The following is a 16891-nucleotide window of genomic DNA, read 5'->3' as shown; positions in this document are numbered from 1 at the left end:
GATTACTGCTAGGGCTTACACCCCACTGTGCCCCCCAGCACTCTTTGGTTGTTTTTTTTTTCCTGGCAGACTTTGCCAAAAACAGGAGGCAGTGAAAACATGAGGCTGCAAGATCTTACTGTTGCATTTGCATTTGTACACCAAGACTGGAAATCCCCCTGTACCTAATGTTCTCTGCAAGACATTGCACCCTCCGTCCCACGCTAGGCTCTGAGTAAGATGAGAGCGTACAAAGCACAGGACACAGCCTGGGAAACAGCATCTCGTCTGGCTGCAGTACTTGAGCTCCTCCAGGCCCAAGGCTGTAAAATTGGAATTACTTTTTTTTTCCAGTTGCAATAGTATTAGGCTTTTTCCCAAACGTCATGTGTAAATAAAGGAAATCAAATTGTTTCTAATGGATTTTGTGTTCATGGAAAAGGCTGGGTGGTTGACCTGGAGGCTGATGGACTGAACAGGGAAGGCAAAGCTGTTAACCAAGGGCTTCTCTTGATGGGCAACCTGGGACTGAAGAGGGGTTTGCTGTATCTCCCACATCGGAGACTCTCATCTAGGGAGCCACCAGCCGACAGCACTATAACTTGCCCCATCTGGGCTAGATTCAGGTGATGGTGCTGAGCTCTGTGTGTGTGTGTCTTTTCAGGGCTGTGACTCTGTCAGGTGCTTACAGCCAGCGTGTGCCTGAGTGTGCCTGCTGCATGCACCGCCAGCGCAACCTGCTTCTGAGATGGCAATCTCCTCATCCCCTCCTCTCCTGCTGCCTTTGATCTCTTTGCTGTGGACGTGTAGCTGTAATTACAGCAAAGATGAAGATCCCGTTTCCCCAGGGAGCTGCAGTAATTACCACTACGCAGTGGCCCGTGAGAGCTGGAGTAGCGGGAGACTGGGGCTTTGGGAATCGAGGCGAGATGTGTACCAGAGAGGAAAGGGAAGCCGATCTCCGTTGGGATCTCCATCCCCACCTCCAAAATGGCATTTCCCTTACTCTGAAGCATCACTTGGTACCTGCTTGGTGCAGGTCCTGTTAGCAAGAGCCATGCTCTCACCCCGTGCTCCCTCCAGTACACAGGCAGCGAGCAGCATGCCCTGTGGTGTTCCCATGTTGCCAGACCTGCCGGTGCGGTGGCACAGGGTGTGCCAGCACCTCACTATGCACCAGTACTAAAAGGTTTTTGGGCTAAGACCTCAAGTGCAATGAAATATCAGCACAGCTTCTGTGTCATAGGCTATTCCCCAAGCTGGGTCAGCCCATGTGGGAGCCCACAGCACCTCCACAGCCTGAGCTTGCCCCAGGGCTGCTCTGCCTGCAACAGCACACACCGCTCGCGGTGAGCAGCCGGCACCACCACCTCTCGTTGCAGTCACCTTTGAAGGCGATCCCGTCCTGCTCCCAAGCACGTTTCCAGCTTCCTTCTCTGGCTCTCCAAGGGAAAATGGGCTCCAGCACCTGCACAGACACTTGCCGGGGCTGAGCACAGGAGCTCCACGGAGAAGAAAAATGGGTGTTGCCACCTCAGAGCAATGGAAATGTACTGACACCGTTGGGAAGGGCGGGAGGGAGCGATGCAGCCTGGGGCACTTCCAGCACAAAGACCGTTTCTCTTGCAAAGAACTCCGGCAGAGCCACCGGGCAGGGCCTGAGCTCAAATGTAGGGCTGGATCCCTGAGCAAGCTGCTGGGACCCATCACACCACTGCCAGGTGGCAACTGGATTTAGCACAAGTATGATGTAAAAACAGTACCCAGCACTTTGGACATGTGAAATTAGTACTCAGCTCTTCCTGGGGTACTTGTGAGGGAACAGAGGGTCTGGGCGATTTGGGGTGCCAGGTAGGGTGCTGGGGGACCTGGAATTGGATGCCATGAACTCCCCAGCTGGTCCCCTCTCATTGCACAGTCTGGCTGGAGCTGCCAGTGTGTTGCAACTGGCTCAGGATCTCCTCCAAGTGCCAGAGTCCAGCACAAGGTGAATTCTTTTCCTGGCAGGCCTCCCTGGACACTGGAAATAAAACATGTGCACCTCAGCAGGCTAAAATCCACACGGGGAATATGTCTCCATGAAACAAACAGTTTCTCTTTCTCTGTTTCCCCTGTTATTGATTAATGCCTCTTAATGACTCCAGCTAAAAAAATCTTGTAGTTGCCACCTGTCACGGAAGATCAATGGAGCAGCATTAGTGAGAGATATAGAGGCAAACTGTCCCGGGCGAGTTCGCTGCAAAAGCCATCTCTGGGAGCAGCACCGCTGTCTGCTCAATCAATAGTTCATCATGACCTCTCCCTCTTGCTTGCTTTTTTTCCCCTTGAGCTAGCTGGGCAGCAAAGTCTGCTCCAAGCTTTCACAAGGACTAGATTATAACTATCCCGATTGATCTGATATGTAAAGAATAAAGGGGCCTCTTAAGCCAGCTGTCTGCACTGGAAAAACTCAAGTGGCTGCACAGACAGGGTCAGACCCTCATTAATTCCTGGTTGCTCAGGACCTCGCTCACAGGATGCGTGAAACCTGTACCGCAGCACTGGAGGGAGTCAATTAGTCATGATGAATCCAATCCCACTTGCCCCGGAGCTTTCCTAGTCATCTGCCTGTGCTGCCAGAGCCTTTTCACGAGTCCATCACCACCGGAGCCATCATGCCCTGTCCCTCCTGGCCCCCCTTTCTGTGATACCTCCTTGTTTCTCCTATTTCCCTTTCTACAGAAATCGCGGTGCTCAGTGTGTGGGGAGGAGGGGGAAGCCCTTGGCTGCTTCCCGCATGCGTACCACCAGCCTGTGCTGTAACATGCCGTGGCGAGCAAGCGCCTGCCCTAGGTGAAGCGTGGCCATGCGTGGGGGTCCTGGGCAGAGGAGGTGAGGGGGGGGGTCTCCTTTGCTCAGGCAGCCGTTGCCTTCTTGAAAACCCTTGCTCTTTGGCACATCAAGCCTCCAAACTGGAGCCTCTCTCCTGCAGCCACCTGAGGTTAATAAACAGGGAACACCTGGAAGATGAAGGCTGACTTAAAAACCCAAGAGCTATGTATGTGTTCTCCCAGCACAGCACCACTTAGAGATGCTGCGATATTTCACAGCTCAGATGGCCATGCAGGCTGCAGCTCTGAATAAAATTAATTTCCCGCTCCATGTTGGTGCAGCTGTGTTGTACTGATGCTGTGGCTTACTCGATGCGGTTCAGATATCGGCTGGGAGAGCCCAACCTCTTGGTAACACAGCAGCACGCTGGGCACGACCCCAGGAGGTTGCAGGGGTGTCTGTGAGCATCTGAACGGCACTGGTGGGGCTTGGGACCTCCAGCCTTTGCCTGGTCTGTGCCACGCCGTACTGCCACCGGCTCTTGTTTGCCAGGGAGAGGAGCGCTGAATGGCCGGCTGCGAGCCAGCGCGTGTTTGGATGCTGTCCTTCTCGGAGCACACTGGACTCTGTGTGTCTGCACACCGCGGCCGGGGCTGCTCATCCTGCCTGCACACCTCTGTCTCCTCTGGGGCCAGACTTTGGGATCCAAATGCCCAGGGAGAAAGCCATGTCCTGGCTCTCGCAGCAACAGGAGTGCTCTGGCTTGGGGAGGTGGGGGGAGCTGTGCAGAGGGGCTGGGGGCTGGCAGAGGCTGTCTGTGGGCACCAAGGAGGGAGGAATCCCACGGTTGTGTCTCCTACCGCAAGCCGTGACGATGAATAACTCCTTAACCAGCTAAGCCTGTGCAGGGATCTGCTTGCTCAGCCTCCTTGTCCGTGCTCCTTTGCAAGCTCCTTTTTTTCCTCTGCTGGGAAGAACCCCTGGTTGACACATGACAGAAATCCTAATGAGAGCGGCTCCCCTTCCAGAGCCGCTGGGCTGGCAGAGCCGCAGGGCTCCTGGCCACAGCCACCACCCTTTGCCTTTAACCCTGGCGCTGCCTGCAGCGGAGCCCTCGGGCTGCCCCTTTTACACCCCATGGTTCAGTGCCGCGGCTCTTGGCGAGGGGCGGGGGTGTCCCTGGGGTGTCCCCCGTCCAGGGGGCTGATGGTGAATGGAGGGTGAGACCCCCAAACCATCCCCAGCAAGCCAGGAGCTCTGCAGGGGCTGCACGCCTGGCCCAAAGCACGCAAGGAGCCCCAGCAGCCCCAGCTTTTGACACCCCCCCTCCCCAAATTTCATAGTGCTTAATTACAAGTAGCAGGGATTTGGAAAGGAAGCGGAGGGGGCGAGCATAGGACAGATTGGAGGGAAGATTGTGCTGGGGGTGGCAGGGCTGTCAAGCCAGAAACACAAGAGCTGATTAGCATTTCTAATTATAACCGCTGCGCTCAGCCCCATCAGGGCCCGTCAGGCAGGCCGAGGCAGCTGACAGCGTTGCGCGGAGCCAGCTGTGGCTGCCATGGCAGGAAGCGCGGGCGATCAGCCTCAAATCCTTAAAAGATGCACAGAAAAGAGCATTAGAGCCCGGATCCGTCATCTCCTGAGCTGCGGCAGCGCCTGGGAACACCGGGTGTCATCACAGCCCCCGGGACAGAAATCCCTCTGGTTTGTGGACACGGGACTGATCCTGATGGCACTGCTTGGAGAGGGGAGAGCGTGAGCAGGGGGTGAGCACGTGCCCCGCTTTCGGTTCTGGGTCTTGCACCCCCCCGCCAAGCAGCGGCTCTGGGCACTGCGGGCGATGGCGTTGGGCCACGCTGTCCCCGGCTGTCACCCACCACTGATATCCCACCCAGAGGAATGTGGGTGGCAAGGGGTGCTCTGGAGGGGACGAAGGGACGGGTGGGTGGAGGTCCTCGCTCACAAGTCAGGGCTGCTCTGTACTTTGCTGTTAGCGCTAGCTGGCAAGATACTTTATTCAGTAGTGAATGACGTTATCATGTAATTGGGTAAATATTATGGGCCAGTAAATGACCATTACAGGGCTGTGGGTGCCCTGAGATCTCCCGTGTCCCAAGGGCACGGTGCTCTCCGGGATGTGCCTGCAGAGCCACCGCATGGCTGGGAAGTGATCAGAGGCGAGCGTGCCGCACACTGTGGGTTTAGCGGAGATTAGCAGGGCTTTCGGGGGCTGAGTGACCCAGGAGAAACTGAAGCGACTTAATCAAGGGAGTGAATGAAAGATTCCCAGGGAGGACATCAGCATCGACTGCTTTCAGCATCTACTGGATGCTGACAGCTCCTGGGGGACCACCTTCCTCACCTCTGTGCCACGCAGAGCAGCTCTGGATGCCTGCCGGCTGCCGGGAGCCTGGCCTGGCAGTGCCGGGAAATTTCTGGGAAGGGGAGAGACCCCTTGCACAGGGGCAGCCCAGGCTGTGGGAGCGGGTCGGTAATATGAGCATCTCTGGTGGCAGGTCCTCCATGTGCCTGGGATATAAACGGGAGACAGGCACCACGGGGAGAGATCTCGCTGCCCTTGCGCGTTGAATATAAGATATAATCACACCTGTAGAATTTTTATTACTCTTTTGATTGGATTAATTAATCATTCAGTGATAACTGCTCATTAGGCATTCCAACGATCAATACTAATCACTTAATTACTTGGCGTATTACGGGCTCGGGAGGGCCTGCTCATTCCTAATTAGATTCTCTGGACAATCCACCCCTGAACGTTGCCGAGCCCCGCAGCAGAGGTCCGTGGCATTTCAAGCTTCTCTCATCTTTGGCCCAGGTGTGTCATTTTCCATCCCTGACGAGGGTTTAATCCTGCTCACTCCCCCGAAATCAGGGCTCAAGGAGCAGGGAGCCGCAGCAGGAGGATGAACCAGGGAGCGCTCGTGGGCAGCGTGGGATTCCGCTGAGCCCAGGCAGTGGGAGAGAATTTGTGCCACGGGCACAGTGGGGACTTCACTGCAGGCAGCTGCCCTGGCAGGACAAATACCAAAAGGCATCTCTGTGCTTAATCGTGATGGGGCTGGGCAGCCAGGAGTCGGGACAGAGCTGAGGGGCCCGGGGCAGGCAGGGCAGGAAAGCTGCCTGCTGCTGCTCAGCCTCCCGAGGCGGCACCAAGGGTGGTGAGAGCCAAATCCTGCTGAGGAAGGCTCAGGCGAGCGTGAAAATAACCATCTTCAGGCTGGGAGGGAAATAAAGAATTTATTGGTGCTTGAGTAGAAGAGCTATTTCCCTGTAGCTGCGAAAGAAAGCAGCGTGTCACAGCAGCGGGACCCCTGGGGACCCTCCTCATCCTCACAGCTGGCTCAGCTATCGGGCACCCAGCAATGCATCTTCCCGTCCCCGCTGTTTTCCAAATTACCAACCCCATCATGAAAAAAAATAAATCACAGAGGCTCTCTTTTTTACTGCGCTAATTAAAACTATAAATAAGCTGTGTAAGCTCCAGAGAACCATCCTGGCTCCAGCAGGACGTAAAAACCTGCACGAACGAGAGCTGCAGGCAAACGAGGCGACGTTAACCTGGCCCCGTTACTGAAGCAACGCCGCGGGCAACGTCTGCTTGTTCCGAGGCGAGTTGTGGAGGTCAGGGTGCTGCGCTGGCTTTGCACAGCGTGACAGCAGCAGGCATCTCCTCGATGTTAAACGAAGGCAGCAAACAAGCCGCAGGATTTGGGGTGGTTTGGTTCGGTTTTGTTGTGATGCTCATTATTTCTCACCTCTGTTCAGATTAGGCCAGCAAAGGCTTTTGCTCGTTAGTCCTTGGGCACCTGGTGCTCGACACCGAGTAGGAACCGCTGGGTACGGAGCGACCGGCTTGTTTTCAAAGGTCATTTTAAGCCCAATTCAAATGGAAGGAAGCAATCTGAACCACAAAAAGGGGACAAATGGATCATCTGAAGACTTACTAACAGCGAGCGAGGAATTACCTTAAACGACAGCCTCGTGACTGACCCTCCCAGACCGTTTTCCATCGTATTTTTGTCTCTCTTTCCCCCTTGCTCTAGCTCGCCTACGTATACTGCAGCCCCCCTGGACGAGAGGCTGTCCCTCGGTGCCCGACACAAAGCAGCCCCTGTCTTGCCTCGAGGTTTCCCTGCCCAGAAGCAATGCTAACAGGGGGGACAGCCGCTGCTGCTGCTCGGCCTTGAGATTGAGAAGGGAGACGGCGAAGAGGCGAACGAGCAGGGGCCATGGCCGGTCTCAGCCCTGGGGTTTTGGGGGGAGATGCAGCCCCCCGGCCATGCTCGTAGGTCACCGGCTGCAGACCGGGGAGGGGGCTTTTCCAGGCTGCCACCCGAACAAGCTTTAAATAAAACCCGAGCTGCTGCGAGCGCTGAGGGCCAGGACAATGGGCTTTTGCACGAACCCTGCTCTGCCAGGGTCAGCAACCGGTCCCCAGCGCTGGGGGACCCTACGTGGGACCCCAGTACGGTGGGATGAACCTGGGGCCGGGATCCCCCCGGGTGGGGGAGAAACCGTGGGGCTGTGGGCTGGGATGCCGGCTTAGGATCCCTAAAATGGGGAACCCTGGAATTGGGTTCACCCGGTGTGGATGCTGATCCTCCCGGGACGGCTTGGGTGAGGACTGATACCGCGGGGCCGTGCTGAGCCAAGCCGAGCCGAGCCAAGCCCAGCCGAGCCCAGCCGAGCTGAGCCCAGCCAAGCCCAGCCGAGCCGAGCCGAGCCAAGCCCAGCTGAGCCCAGCCGAGCCGAGCTGAGCCCAGCCAAGCCGCGCCGAGCCGAGCTGAGCCAAGCCCAGCCGAGCCCAGCTGAGCCCAGCCGAGCCCAGCCGAGCTGAGCCCAGCCGAGCCCAGCTGAGCCCAGCTGAGCCCAGCCGAGCTGAGCCCAGCCGAGCCGAGCCGAGCCGAGCAAAGCTGAGCCCAGCCGAGCCCAGCCGAGCCCAGCCGAGCCGAGCCCAGCTGAGCTGAGCCCAGCCAAGCCCAGCTGAGCCGAGCCGAGCAGAGCCGAGCCAAGCCGAGCCGAGCCCAGCCGAGCCCAGCCAAGCCGCGCCGAGACGAGCCAAGCCAAGCCCAGCCGAGCTGAGCCCAGCCGAGCCGAGCCGAGCCGAGCCAAGCCCAGCCGAGCCCAGCTGAGCCGAGCCGAGCCGAGCCGAGCCGAGCCGAGCCGAGCCCAGCCGAGCCCAGCCAAGCCGCGCCGAGCCCAGCCCAGCCCAGCCGAGCCCAGCTGAGCCGACCCGAGCCGAGCCCAGCCGAGCCGAGCCGAGCCGAGCCGAGCCCAGCCGAGCCCAGCCGAGCCGAGCCCAGCCGAGCCGAGCCGATCCGAGCCGATCCGAGCCGACGCGATGCGATGCCGGCGGCAGCCCCCCTCCTCCCCGAGCTGCGGCGGAGCTGCGTGCGCCGCCCCGCGCCGAGCCGGGCGGAGCCGCGCTGAGCCCCGCCGGGCCGGGCCGGGCTCGCTGCGGCGGTACGAGCGGGCGGCACGGCTCGGGCCCCCGCCTCCCCCCTCCCCACCATAATCCCGCTCTGTGTCGTGGTCCGTGTCCCGTGTGTCCCCACCGCCCCCTCCACCCCAAAGCCCGGTACCCGGTGGCGAAGCGGGGGCCGCGGCAGCCCGGCCATGCCCCCCGGAGCTTGAGGCCCGCGGCCGCGGGGCAGCCCGCAGCATGCGGAGGATCCGGCGGCTGGTGCATCTGGTGCTGTTCTGTCCCCTCTCCAAGGGCCTGCAGGTACCGGGGGGAGAGGGGGGGGGGGGGGGGGCCGGTGGTCCGGTTTTTTTGGGGGGGGGTCGGTGATGCCCGTCTCCGCATCCTGGCACAGGGCCGTGCACAAAGGGATGCTCCGCCGCGGTCCCATGCGAAGGAGGCTGGGGGGGGGGGGGGGCGGTTCGGGGAGTGGTACCGGGGGTCGGGGGCAACCTGGACCGGCACCTGGGGGGAACCTGGACCGGCACCGGGAGCCGCAGGCGGTTGCATAACCCGCTCCGCGGTGCTGCGGGGCGGGGGGGGGGGAGTACCAGGGCAGCCCCATCCATCGGTCCGCATCGGTGAATGGAGAAGCCGATGCAGCAGTGCAGGGCAGGGATGACTCCTTCCCTCTTTTCCTTTCTTTTCTTCTTTTTTTCCCCCCTTTCTTTCCATCCCTGAGCTGGCAGGGGGAGGGAGGGGGGTTGCTGGGGATCTGTCTCAGCGCTCCGGGGACCCAGCGGTGACGGGGCCGGGGATGCTGTCCTGGGTGTTTTCTCTGCAGCCGTGGGATGAGAAACCTTGGCTCTGGTGAAGGTCCTGGAGCAGAGAGGTCATCCCGCTGGAGGGGAGAAGGGAGGACACGGGAGGGGATATCTGGTGGGCAGAGGGTGCTGGCAGGAGGTGGGTGCAGAGCTGGAGCAAAGCCTTGGTGGGATGCGGGAAGGGCTGCGTGGTCGAGGGGAGCATTTAGAGGGGTGGCTTTGTGGGTCCCCAGGACAGCCGAGAGCTGGATGGGTGCTGCAGCTTTGCTCCCAGGGGAGATGGGCAGTTGGCTGCTGAGCCGCCCCCGCAAGCTGTCTTCTTCCAAGACAAAAGGCCTGAGGAGCGGTTGCGTGGGGCCGTGGCGGTGGGCAGGGGCTGGAGACTGGGTCTGTCAGGGAGGGTGAAGCTGGGTGCAGGGCGAGGGTGGGTGGGAGCTGGGGGTAGCCCTTGCACCGGGATCGCCTGCACAGATACCCCACGGGAGGGGGGGTGACAGCCACGCCAAGCCGCTCCTGGGAGCGCACCAGCTCTGGCACGGTCCCCGCTGCTGGGACCCACCGTGAAACAGCCCCCGTGTTCTCAGAGTGCTGCAAGGGAGCAGCGGGGATGGAGCAGGATTTTGTGATGCTGCATCCATTTTGCCTTTGAAGTCAGCTCCAGCCCAAAGTCACTTCCCAGTCCCCCAGAGTCGCCCTAAAACTAAACACAGCAACTCACACAACCGAAGGATAAGACCCTTTGACGCAGGCTGCCAGCCAAGGTGGTGGGCAGGGAAGGCAGCGGGCAGGGAAGCCCCCCACCCCCTGAGACTGAGCCCCCGGAGGAAACCTCAGCACCAGCTATGAATCCAAAATACTACCAAAGCCCAGTGGAACATCTCTTTGCAATGCATCTCCCACCTCCACGTTTCTTTCTGCCATTTAGGGGACGATGAAGCCAGAGCTCCCTATGCTGTGCTGAGGTTGCAGTCCTGCCCCCCCCCCTTCTGCCCCAGGAACGTGATGGGTTTTAGGTCTGAACAAGCAAAAAGGGACATTTTGGCCATTCCAGGGCTTTGCTGCCCCAAGACGTGTCTCTAGTTGGAAGTCCATGGAAAGGGCCCCTTTGCTAAGGGCAGGGGACCTGGTGGGTCACGTCCCCACCACTGGGCAGTTTTTGCGGGGCTGCTGTGTTGGCGAGGATCTTACTGGTCGCAGTGGTGTATGTCTGACTGCAGGGACTTGAGCTGGTTTTCAGCTCACAGGAGCAGCCACCCATCCTTTGCCTTTGCCAAGTCCTTGCCATGGTCGGGTTCTCTTTAACAGGGGTTATTTAGCGGTGCCATTGCTCGACAGGCAGACCGGGCATCGTGGCCTGCTTCACACTTCGGCATTTCCAATTAACATGCAAAATGTCATGATCTCGAGGCAGACCTGCCTGCTTTCACCCTTGCCTGCCGATTCCTGTGAAGCCCGTTCATCGGGTCCGGGGCGAGCCGAGCCGCTGGCTGCAGCCGGTGCTTCAGGAGGGCAGGAGGCTCCACCGCCTCTGGTTACTGCCGTCCATGGGGCAAAACCCTTACGGCGCTTGGTGAGGGGCCAGGGTGGAGGCATTTTGGAGGTGGGACCAGTTTTGGGCTACAAGACTCAAGCGAGGATCCCTGGCAGGTTGTAACGGTGCCGCATCTGCTCAGATCCAGCCCTATCCCAGTAGTGGGTCATGGTCTCACCGGCTCATGCAGTGCAAGGACAGAGGAGGGTTTGGAGGTGGCCGCTGGCCAAGGGCTGTCTTGGCCTGCTGTGAAGCAGGAATTATCTATAGAAACTGGAGGGAATGGGGTGTTTGACGCAAGGATTAACTCCCTGCCCTTAGGAACTGCCAGGGATCTGTGCCATGTTATACGGGTCAGGTAAACAACTTATATTGCAGGGAGGCCAGATGACAGCAGTGCTGCTGTTGCAGGGTCAGAGGGGAAGAAACGAAGACAGGAAAACAAAATCACCCTGCGAGCCTCTGAGTTGTTTGCACGGAGTATTACCCATGCGCTTCCAGGTTTGTTACTCGCCCACTCCCACACGGGAGCTGGCAGTGGCAGCCTCCCATGTCCATGGGGCTGTGCAAGGGGGGGGTCTGCTGAGAAGGGTCTCTCTGGGCAGGAGCAGAACCTCTTGCAGCCCCGACGGTGAACCCGGGGGTTGCAGAGGGCAGCAGGCTCTCTCCTCGCGCTGGCAGGAGAGCGGGCACACGCGGCTGCAGCTCCCAGGCACGGGGATGCGCGGCATCCAGCTCCTCGCAGCCCAACGCTGTAATCTCCCTGCTTTTAGGGAATTTTAAGTGACCTACTTGCAGCAGGAGTTGCATAATAGACTGGTGAATATATATAAAAAAGGCTGAAGGTTTCACCAGCGCTCAGGTTGGTTTGTATAAAAGAAGTCGTCCTTGTCCAGCCACCGCCAACCCGTGCAGAGCCCTGGCCTTCACCAGCGTTTTCTTTTCCTTCCAGAGTCGCCTCCCGGGCATCAAGGTGAAATACCTGCTGGTGGTGTGGCTGGGCATCTTCGTGGGCAGCTGGGTGGCATACATGCATTACTCGTCCTACTCCGAGCTCTGTCGCGGCCACGTCTGCCGGATGATAATCGTGAGTGGTGGCCAGCAGTCTTCGCGGCCGTGCTGGTCCCAGTTTGGGGTACCGGGGTGAGCGGGGCTGCAGGAGCCCAATTTCCAGCCCCCCCCCCAAGCCTTGTGCCGTGCCTTGCAGCTGGGCAGGCAGCGCCGGGGCAGCATCCTGCACTAGAGCTGGGCTGAGGAGCCCTCCTGGCAGCTGATTCCCCGGCACCGTCCCCGGCATCATGCGGAGCTTGGAGCGGGAGAGGTGACCTTATCCTGCCAGGGCGATGGCGAAACAATTTAATGAGATGTCGGAGGGAAGCAGGCCAGGGCAGGCCAGACAGACGTGGGCAGATTAATGTCTGTGGAGATGAAGTTGCAATGTCAGAGCAGGATCTGTGGGCAGGGAGAGCATCGCGCCAGCACCCCCGACCTCCCCAGAGCCATTGAAAAAAGGGGAGCAGCCAGGCCACGGGTCCCTATCTGTAACTGCTGGCATGCCCTAAAGAAAGCACCAGCATGCACAAAGAGCAGGCCCCTCGCGAGAGCTCGGCCTGATGCGTTTTGCCCCTGCCTGGCGTTTGCGGTGGGGTGCAGCCTGCTCCCCACAGCATCCCCAGGGCTGGCAGCCAAGTGAGGCTGCTCTGGGACTGCGGTGTGAGCCCCACGGCAGGGGAGCAGGTCACCTGCCCAGCCTAGGCGAGGAGGGGGACGCCAGGCTCTGTCTGAAAATGCCTCATTCATCAATCCTTCAGCACAGAAGGGAGGCAGGAATTGCCATAACAACAGCGACGATCGTTTAATTTGATTTTCTGCATGACTCTGACCACGGGGTCCCAGGCTCTAATTCCTGCTCTGAGCTTGGGGTTTAAGATGCCGCATCTGGCCATTTCCCCTGTGAGCAGGTCCAAGGGTTAATTCCCATCCACGTCGGGGGAAAAAAAAAAAGAGGGAAAAGATGCAGTGAATTTTGCAGCTCCTGTTTTCAGCCCTGAGGCTGTTGTGCCCTTGCTGAGAAGCTGCAGCCTCTCCTGCCCAGGGATGCCTCCAGCTCCCAACCCAGCCATCCCGCTTGTGGATCAGAGCCACCGTCTGTCCCTGCCACCGCCTGGACCGGATCCAGCCCATTTTTACAGCAAGGGCTGCTGCTCTGCTGAGCCCGTGCATCCTCATCCTCACCCAGCCCCACGCTGCCCTCTCCTCCGGCCCTGGCAGTTCTCCTAACCCCCTGAACTTGCAGCGGGCGCACTCAGGAGCAAATTCCCCTGGGGTCCCTCCAGCAGCTCGGGGAGGGGGGTCCCTGCCAGCCCAACCCCACCTTGCCCAAGGCACCCAAAGGGCCCTGCCTGCAGCTGGCTTTGCCCACAGCTGCTGCCCGTTTGGCCGGGGCTTAGCCCCAGCTGCTCCTACACGCTCCTCTCTCCGCGTCTCCCCCATTAAAGTCCTTGCTCTGGGGCTAGTAGAAATCTTTGGGTCTTCGAGCAGAGAAGATTTTGGGCTGGGATTTCTTTGGAAGACAGAGTGGGGAGTTTGGGGGTGCTGGAAGGGGCTGGACTCTGAGGAACTGGCACTACAGCTCCCCAATGAAAGTCTGAGCGCGCCAGGCGTTCCCCTCTCCCCCAGACATCCTGAACTGGCCGAAATGGCTGCCAAGGTGCAGACATCGCCTGAAGGCAGCTGAATGCTGTGCTGGCATGGTCTGTGTGCCCTGCAGCTGGTGGCACCCTGTGGCCTGCCAAATCCAAGGCCAAAGTGATGTGGGGGTGGTGACCCTGAGCAGCCCCTCTGTGCTTGAGGACCTTGGAATCCCAGGGAGGAAAGAAATGGTCGGCAATTGGAGATACTGTTTTGCCTCCAAGCAGCCTAGGTGGGTTTGCAATCAGATATGCCTCTTTTAAGGGGTGTTTTTCTCTTGCATAAGAGACTCACATGAACTCAGAGGAAATGGGCTCACCGGGGACGCGGTGGCATTGATGATCTGTGCTGGGCAGAGCTTATTCACGGTAAATTGAAAAACCAAAGTGCTGGCCCCAGCCCTGCTGCAGGAATGGGGCTTGAGGAGTTTGGGCACGGCAGGTGATGGGAGCAGGGCTGGCCACAGCATGGGAGGCTGGGGGGGGCTTGCATGCCCCCAGTGCGTGCGCTTGGGGTGCCACAGAGCATAAGCTGTGGGAATGTGCCTCGATCTGTCGGACTTCTTTGGATGAACGGGGAGCTGCCCCTGCTGAGCTTCTCTCTCTGCCTTCCCCTCTCCAGTGTGACCAGTACAAGAAAGGAATCATTTCTGGCTCCACGTGCAAAGACCTGTGTGAGGAGCGCAGCCTCCTCTTCCAGCACTGCCTCTCCTCCTCTCCCACCCAGCAGGTAGGTCTCTGCCCCGCCGGGGAAACCACTGCACAGCAGGGAATGGGTGCAAGCATCAAACCTGGGAAATGTCCTCTTTCCTGCATGTCTATTCCTTACCCCATCCCTGGTACCTGTCCCGAACTGAACCAGAAACTAGTTCTCTGCACTTGCTCTTGTTTTCTCCTGTCTCAGCCATATCCCCTCTCCTTTGCTGTAGGTTTACAGTGGGCTCTGGAGGGAGAGGGAGGTGATCATCAAATGTGGCATTGAAGAAGCCTTGAAGGCAGACAGTCACCCAGACTCTGTGCCCAAGAGGGACGTGGTCCTCTTTGACAAACCGACACGAGGGACATCAATGGATGAGTTCAAAGAAATGCTCCTCAACTTCCTGAAGGTCAGTGCGGAGGGTCCCTCTGGGATCCTGTGGGCCTGGGATGCCACTCGTGATTCAGAAAGACTAAATGCATCTTTCCTTCCCCTTAAACAAGAGTTCCTCTGGCTCATGCTCCCCCATCAGCTGCTGGGTGCTGGGCAGGGCTCCTTATTGTGTTCTGTAGAGCAAGTGCTGGATTAGCCGAGAAAAACCTTCATTCCCACGCAGGAATTCTTATTTTGCAAGATTTTAGTAGCAGCAACCCTGGAGGCCACTCTACCGCGGCTGTGGGTGGCATCTGTGCTGGGCAGAGCTTATTCACAAGCCCACGGGCAGCCCTGGCAGTGCCGGCACCGCTGAAGCAGTTACCCCTGTGCAGGGCTTCTGCTGCAGCGGTGGGACAGCAGCGCTGCCCGGTCTTTGCTCTCAAAAGCTTGCTCCCATCTGGGTCTAGAGCAGCCCCAAAGCTGGTAAAATTCTGCTGGAGCTGAATCCATCCAACCATACACAACGGTATGGCACTGAATTTGCTCGAGCATGGTGGCCGTTTCATCCTCTCCCAAGCTCAGTTCTTTGCTTCTCCAGTTCAGTTTTGTGATACGAAGCCCAGAGAGAGCTGCAAGGGTCTGATGCCACTTCTTGTTCTGTTCACAGTCCAAGCTGGGAGATCAGCCTTCTCTTGCAGCCTTGGTGAGCCGGATCATCACCACAGCAGATGTGAACCGGGATGGGAAAGTGTCTTTAGCAGAGGCCAAATCCATCTGGGCGCTACTTCAGCTCAATGAGTTTCTTCTAATGCTGTCCTTGCATGAGAAAGAGCACACTTCCAAGCTGCTGGGGCACTGCGGGGACCTCTACGTCACCGAGAAGATCCCCCACACCTCCCTCTACGGAGTGGATGTCCCCCCTTTCCTCCAGTCACTGCTGCCTTCAGTCGTCCACCAAATCATCCACCAGTGGTTTGCACCAGCGTGGCCCCGGCGGGCAAAGATTGCCATTGGCCTTCTGGAGTTCGTGGAGGAGATATTTCACGGGACCTACGGGAACTTCTACATCTGCGAGACCGGCTTTAAGAACGTGGGCTACAACGACAAATACGACTTCAAAATGGTCAACCTGAGGAAGGTGGCAACGGAGATGACAATCAGGGGTTTCCTCAAGGGACGTCACTGTGAGCAGAACGTGGACTGCACCTATGGGAAGGACTGCATGGCGACATGTGACAAACTCATGAAGCAATGCAAAAGCGACGTGGTGCAGCCCAACCTGGCGAAGGTCTGCGGGTTGCTGCAGGACTACTTGCTGTACGGAGCGCCGCTGGAGCTGAAAGAAGAGCTGCAGAAACAGCTCCGAACTTGCATGACCCTCAGTGGCCTGGCCAGCCAGATGGAAGTGCACCACTCTCTCGTGCTGAACAACCTCAAGACCTTGCTCTGGAAGAAGATTTCAAACACCAAATATTCCTAACGGGGGAAGCGTGGCCCTGGAGTTTAGAATCTGCAATGTTGGAGTAAAGTCCAAGGCTTTAAGGCCTGTTTCTCCATCCTCTCCCCCACAGGAAAAAAACCCACCCTGCACAGGGAGCTCAGCATAGCTGCAGCCCCTTCTCCTTCATGGAAAGCCAAGCATCATGACTTCCACCGCCCAGCAGGATCATTGATACAGTCAGCAAGAGCGTGCTGTGGAGCTGGGACAGCAGGAGCCGGGCTGAATGGGCTTGGGGGAAGAAGATGACACGGAAAGCGATAAGGAAGCGGAGCCCAGCTGGACGCATCTAACTCTTTCTTGATTAACAGGAAAGCAGTGCAGAGAGATGAGAATGAATCATTCATGCTGTACTTGTCACATCTTCTTTTGATGAACATCTCTGATGTAAATAAATAGCTTTTACGTGAATCACACCACTACATCAATAGCGAAACAGCAGCCTTTTAAGTAACCAGCTTGCTTGTGATCTAAAACGGAGAAAAAGGTAGATTTCCGTATTCAAAAGTCTCTCCTTAAGTGTTTGAGTCATGTACTGTCAGATCCAGCTGTAATTTAGGAAGCAGATAAGCTGTCTTTTCCACAGTGGAGAATCCTGGCAATTCTTTCACTCCTTTTTTAAGTGCCTGACCCCAGACGGTGATGTGATGGCTTGTGTGAGGCTCCCACCCAGCTGCTCCTGTTCGCGGTCTGAAATTGGCAGCACAGGCCATTCCCTCTCACGTGTCGGCTTCCGAAGCATCTAGGGCCAAGGAAAAGGGCTAAACATGAACAATCCTGACCGGTTAACGTATGTGTTCCGTGTGTTACTTCCCACAATACTTAGAGCAGGGATAAGCCAACCTCTCAGTTTAATTCTCCTAAAACTAAGCTGGGCTTGCACTGCCGAGGTTAAAGATTAACACCAGAATAATCCGGTGCTTCTCTCATTATTAAAATGAATTTCCAGGCAAGCTTTCAGCTGGTTTCAAGACATTTGTTTGACTGTGTAAATACTACCAGGTCTCCAAATATAGTCCGTTCCCTTTAAATACTCAATTATAGCAACCTTTTAAAACTAT

General features: G+C 57.9%; 1 protein-coding gene across 4 annotated transcripts; it reads left to right on the top strand.

Moving 5' to 3' along the window:
- Positions 1 to 8235: 8235 nt before the first annotated feature.
- On the top strand, positions 8236 to 16870 carry DIPK1B (divergent protein kinase domain 1B). Of its 4 annotated transcripts, XM_049831989.1 has the most exons (7): positions 8463 to 8539; positions 9060 to 9178; positions 10949 to 11071; positions 11523 to 11657; positions 13883 to 13990; positions 14190 to 14366; positions 15000 to 16863. In XM_049831989.1, exons 3-7 carry the CDS (start codon positions 10958 to 10960, stop codon positions 15810 to 15812), a joined length of 1347 nt encoding a protein of 448 aa, XP_049687946.1. In that variant the 5' UTR covers positions 8463 to 8539; positions 9060 to 9178; positions 10949 to 10957; the 3' UTR covers positions 15813 to 16863. The 4 variants fall into 4 exon arrangements, with proteins under 4 accessions (XP_049687945.1, XP_049687947.1, XP_049687946.1 ...); XM_049831988.1 differs by lacking the exon at positions 9060 to 9178 and having other exon boundaries at positions 8236 to 8539; positions 15000 to 16870; XM_049831992.1 differs by lacking the exon at positions 10949 to 11071 and having other exon boundaries at positions 15000 to 16862.
- The last annotated feature ends 21 nt before the right edge of the window (positions 16871 to 16891 follow it).

This window comes from Accipiter gentilis, chromosome 29, assembly GCF_929443795.1.
Source record: "Accipiter gentilis chromosome 29, bAccGen1.1, whole genome shotgun sequence".
NCBI classification, from domain to species: domain Eukaryota; kingdom Metazoa; phylum Chordata; class Aves; order Accipitriformes; family Accipitridae; genus Astur; species Astur gentilis.
Note: the sequence above shows the minus strand (reverse complement) of the source record. Positions and strands in the feature narration are given on the sequence as shown.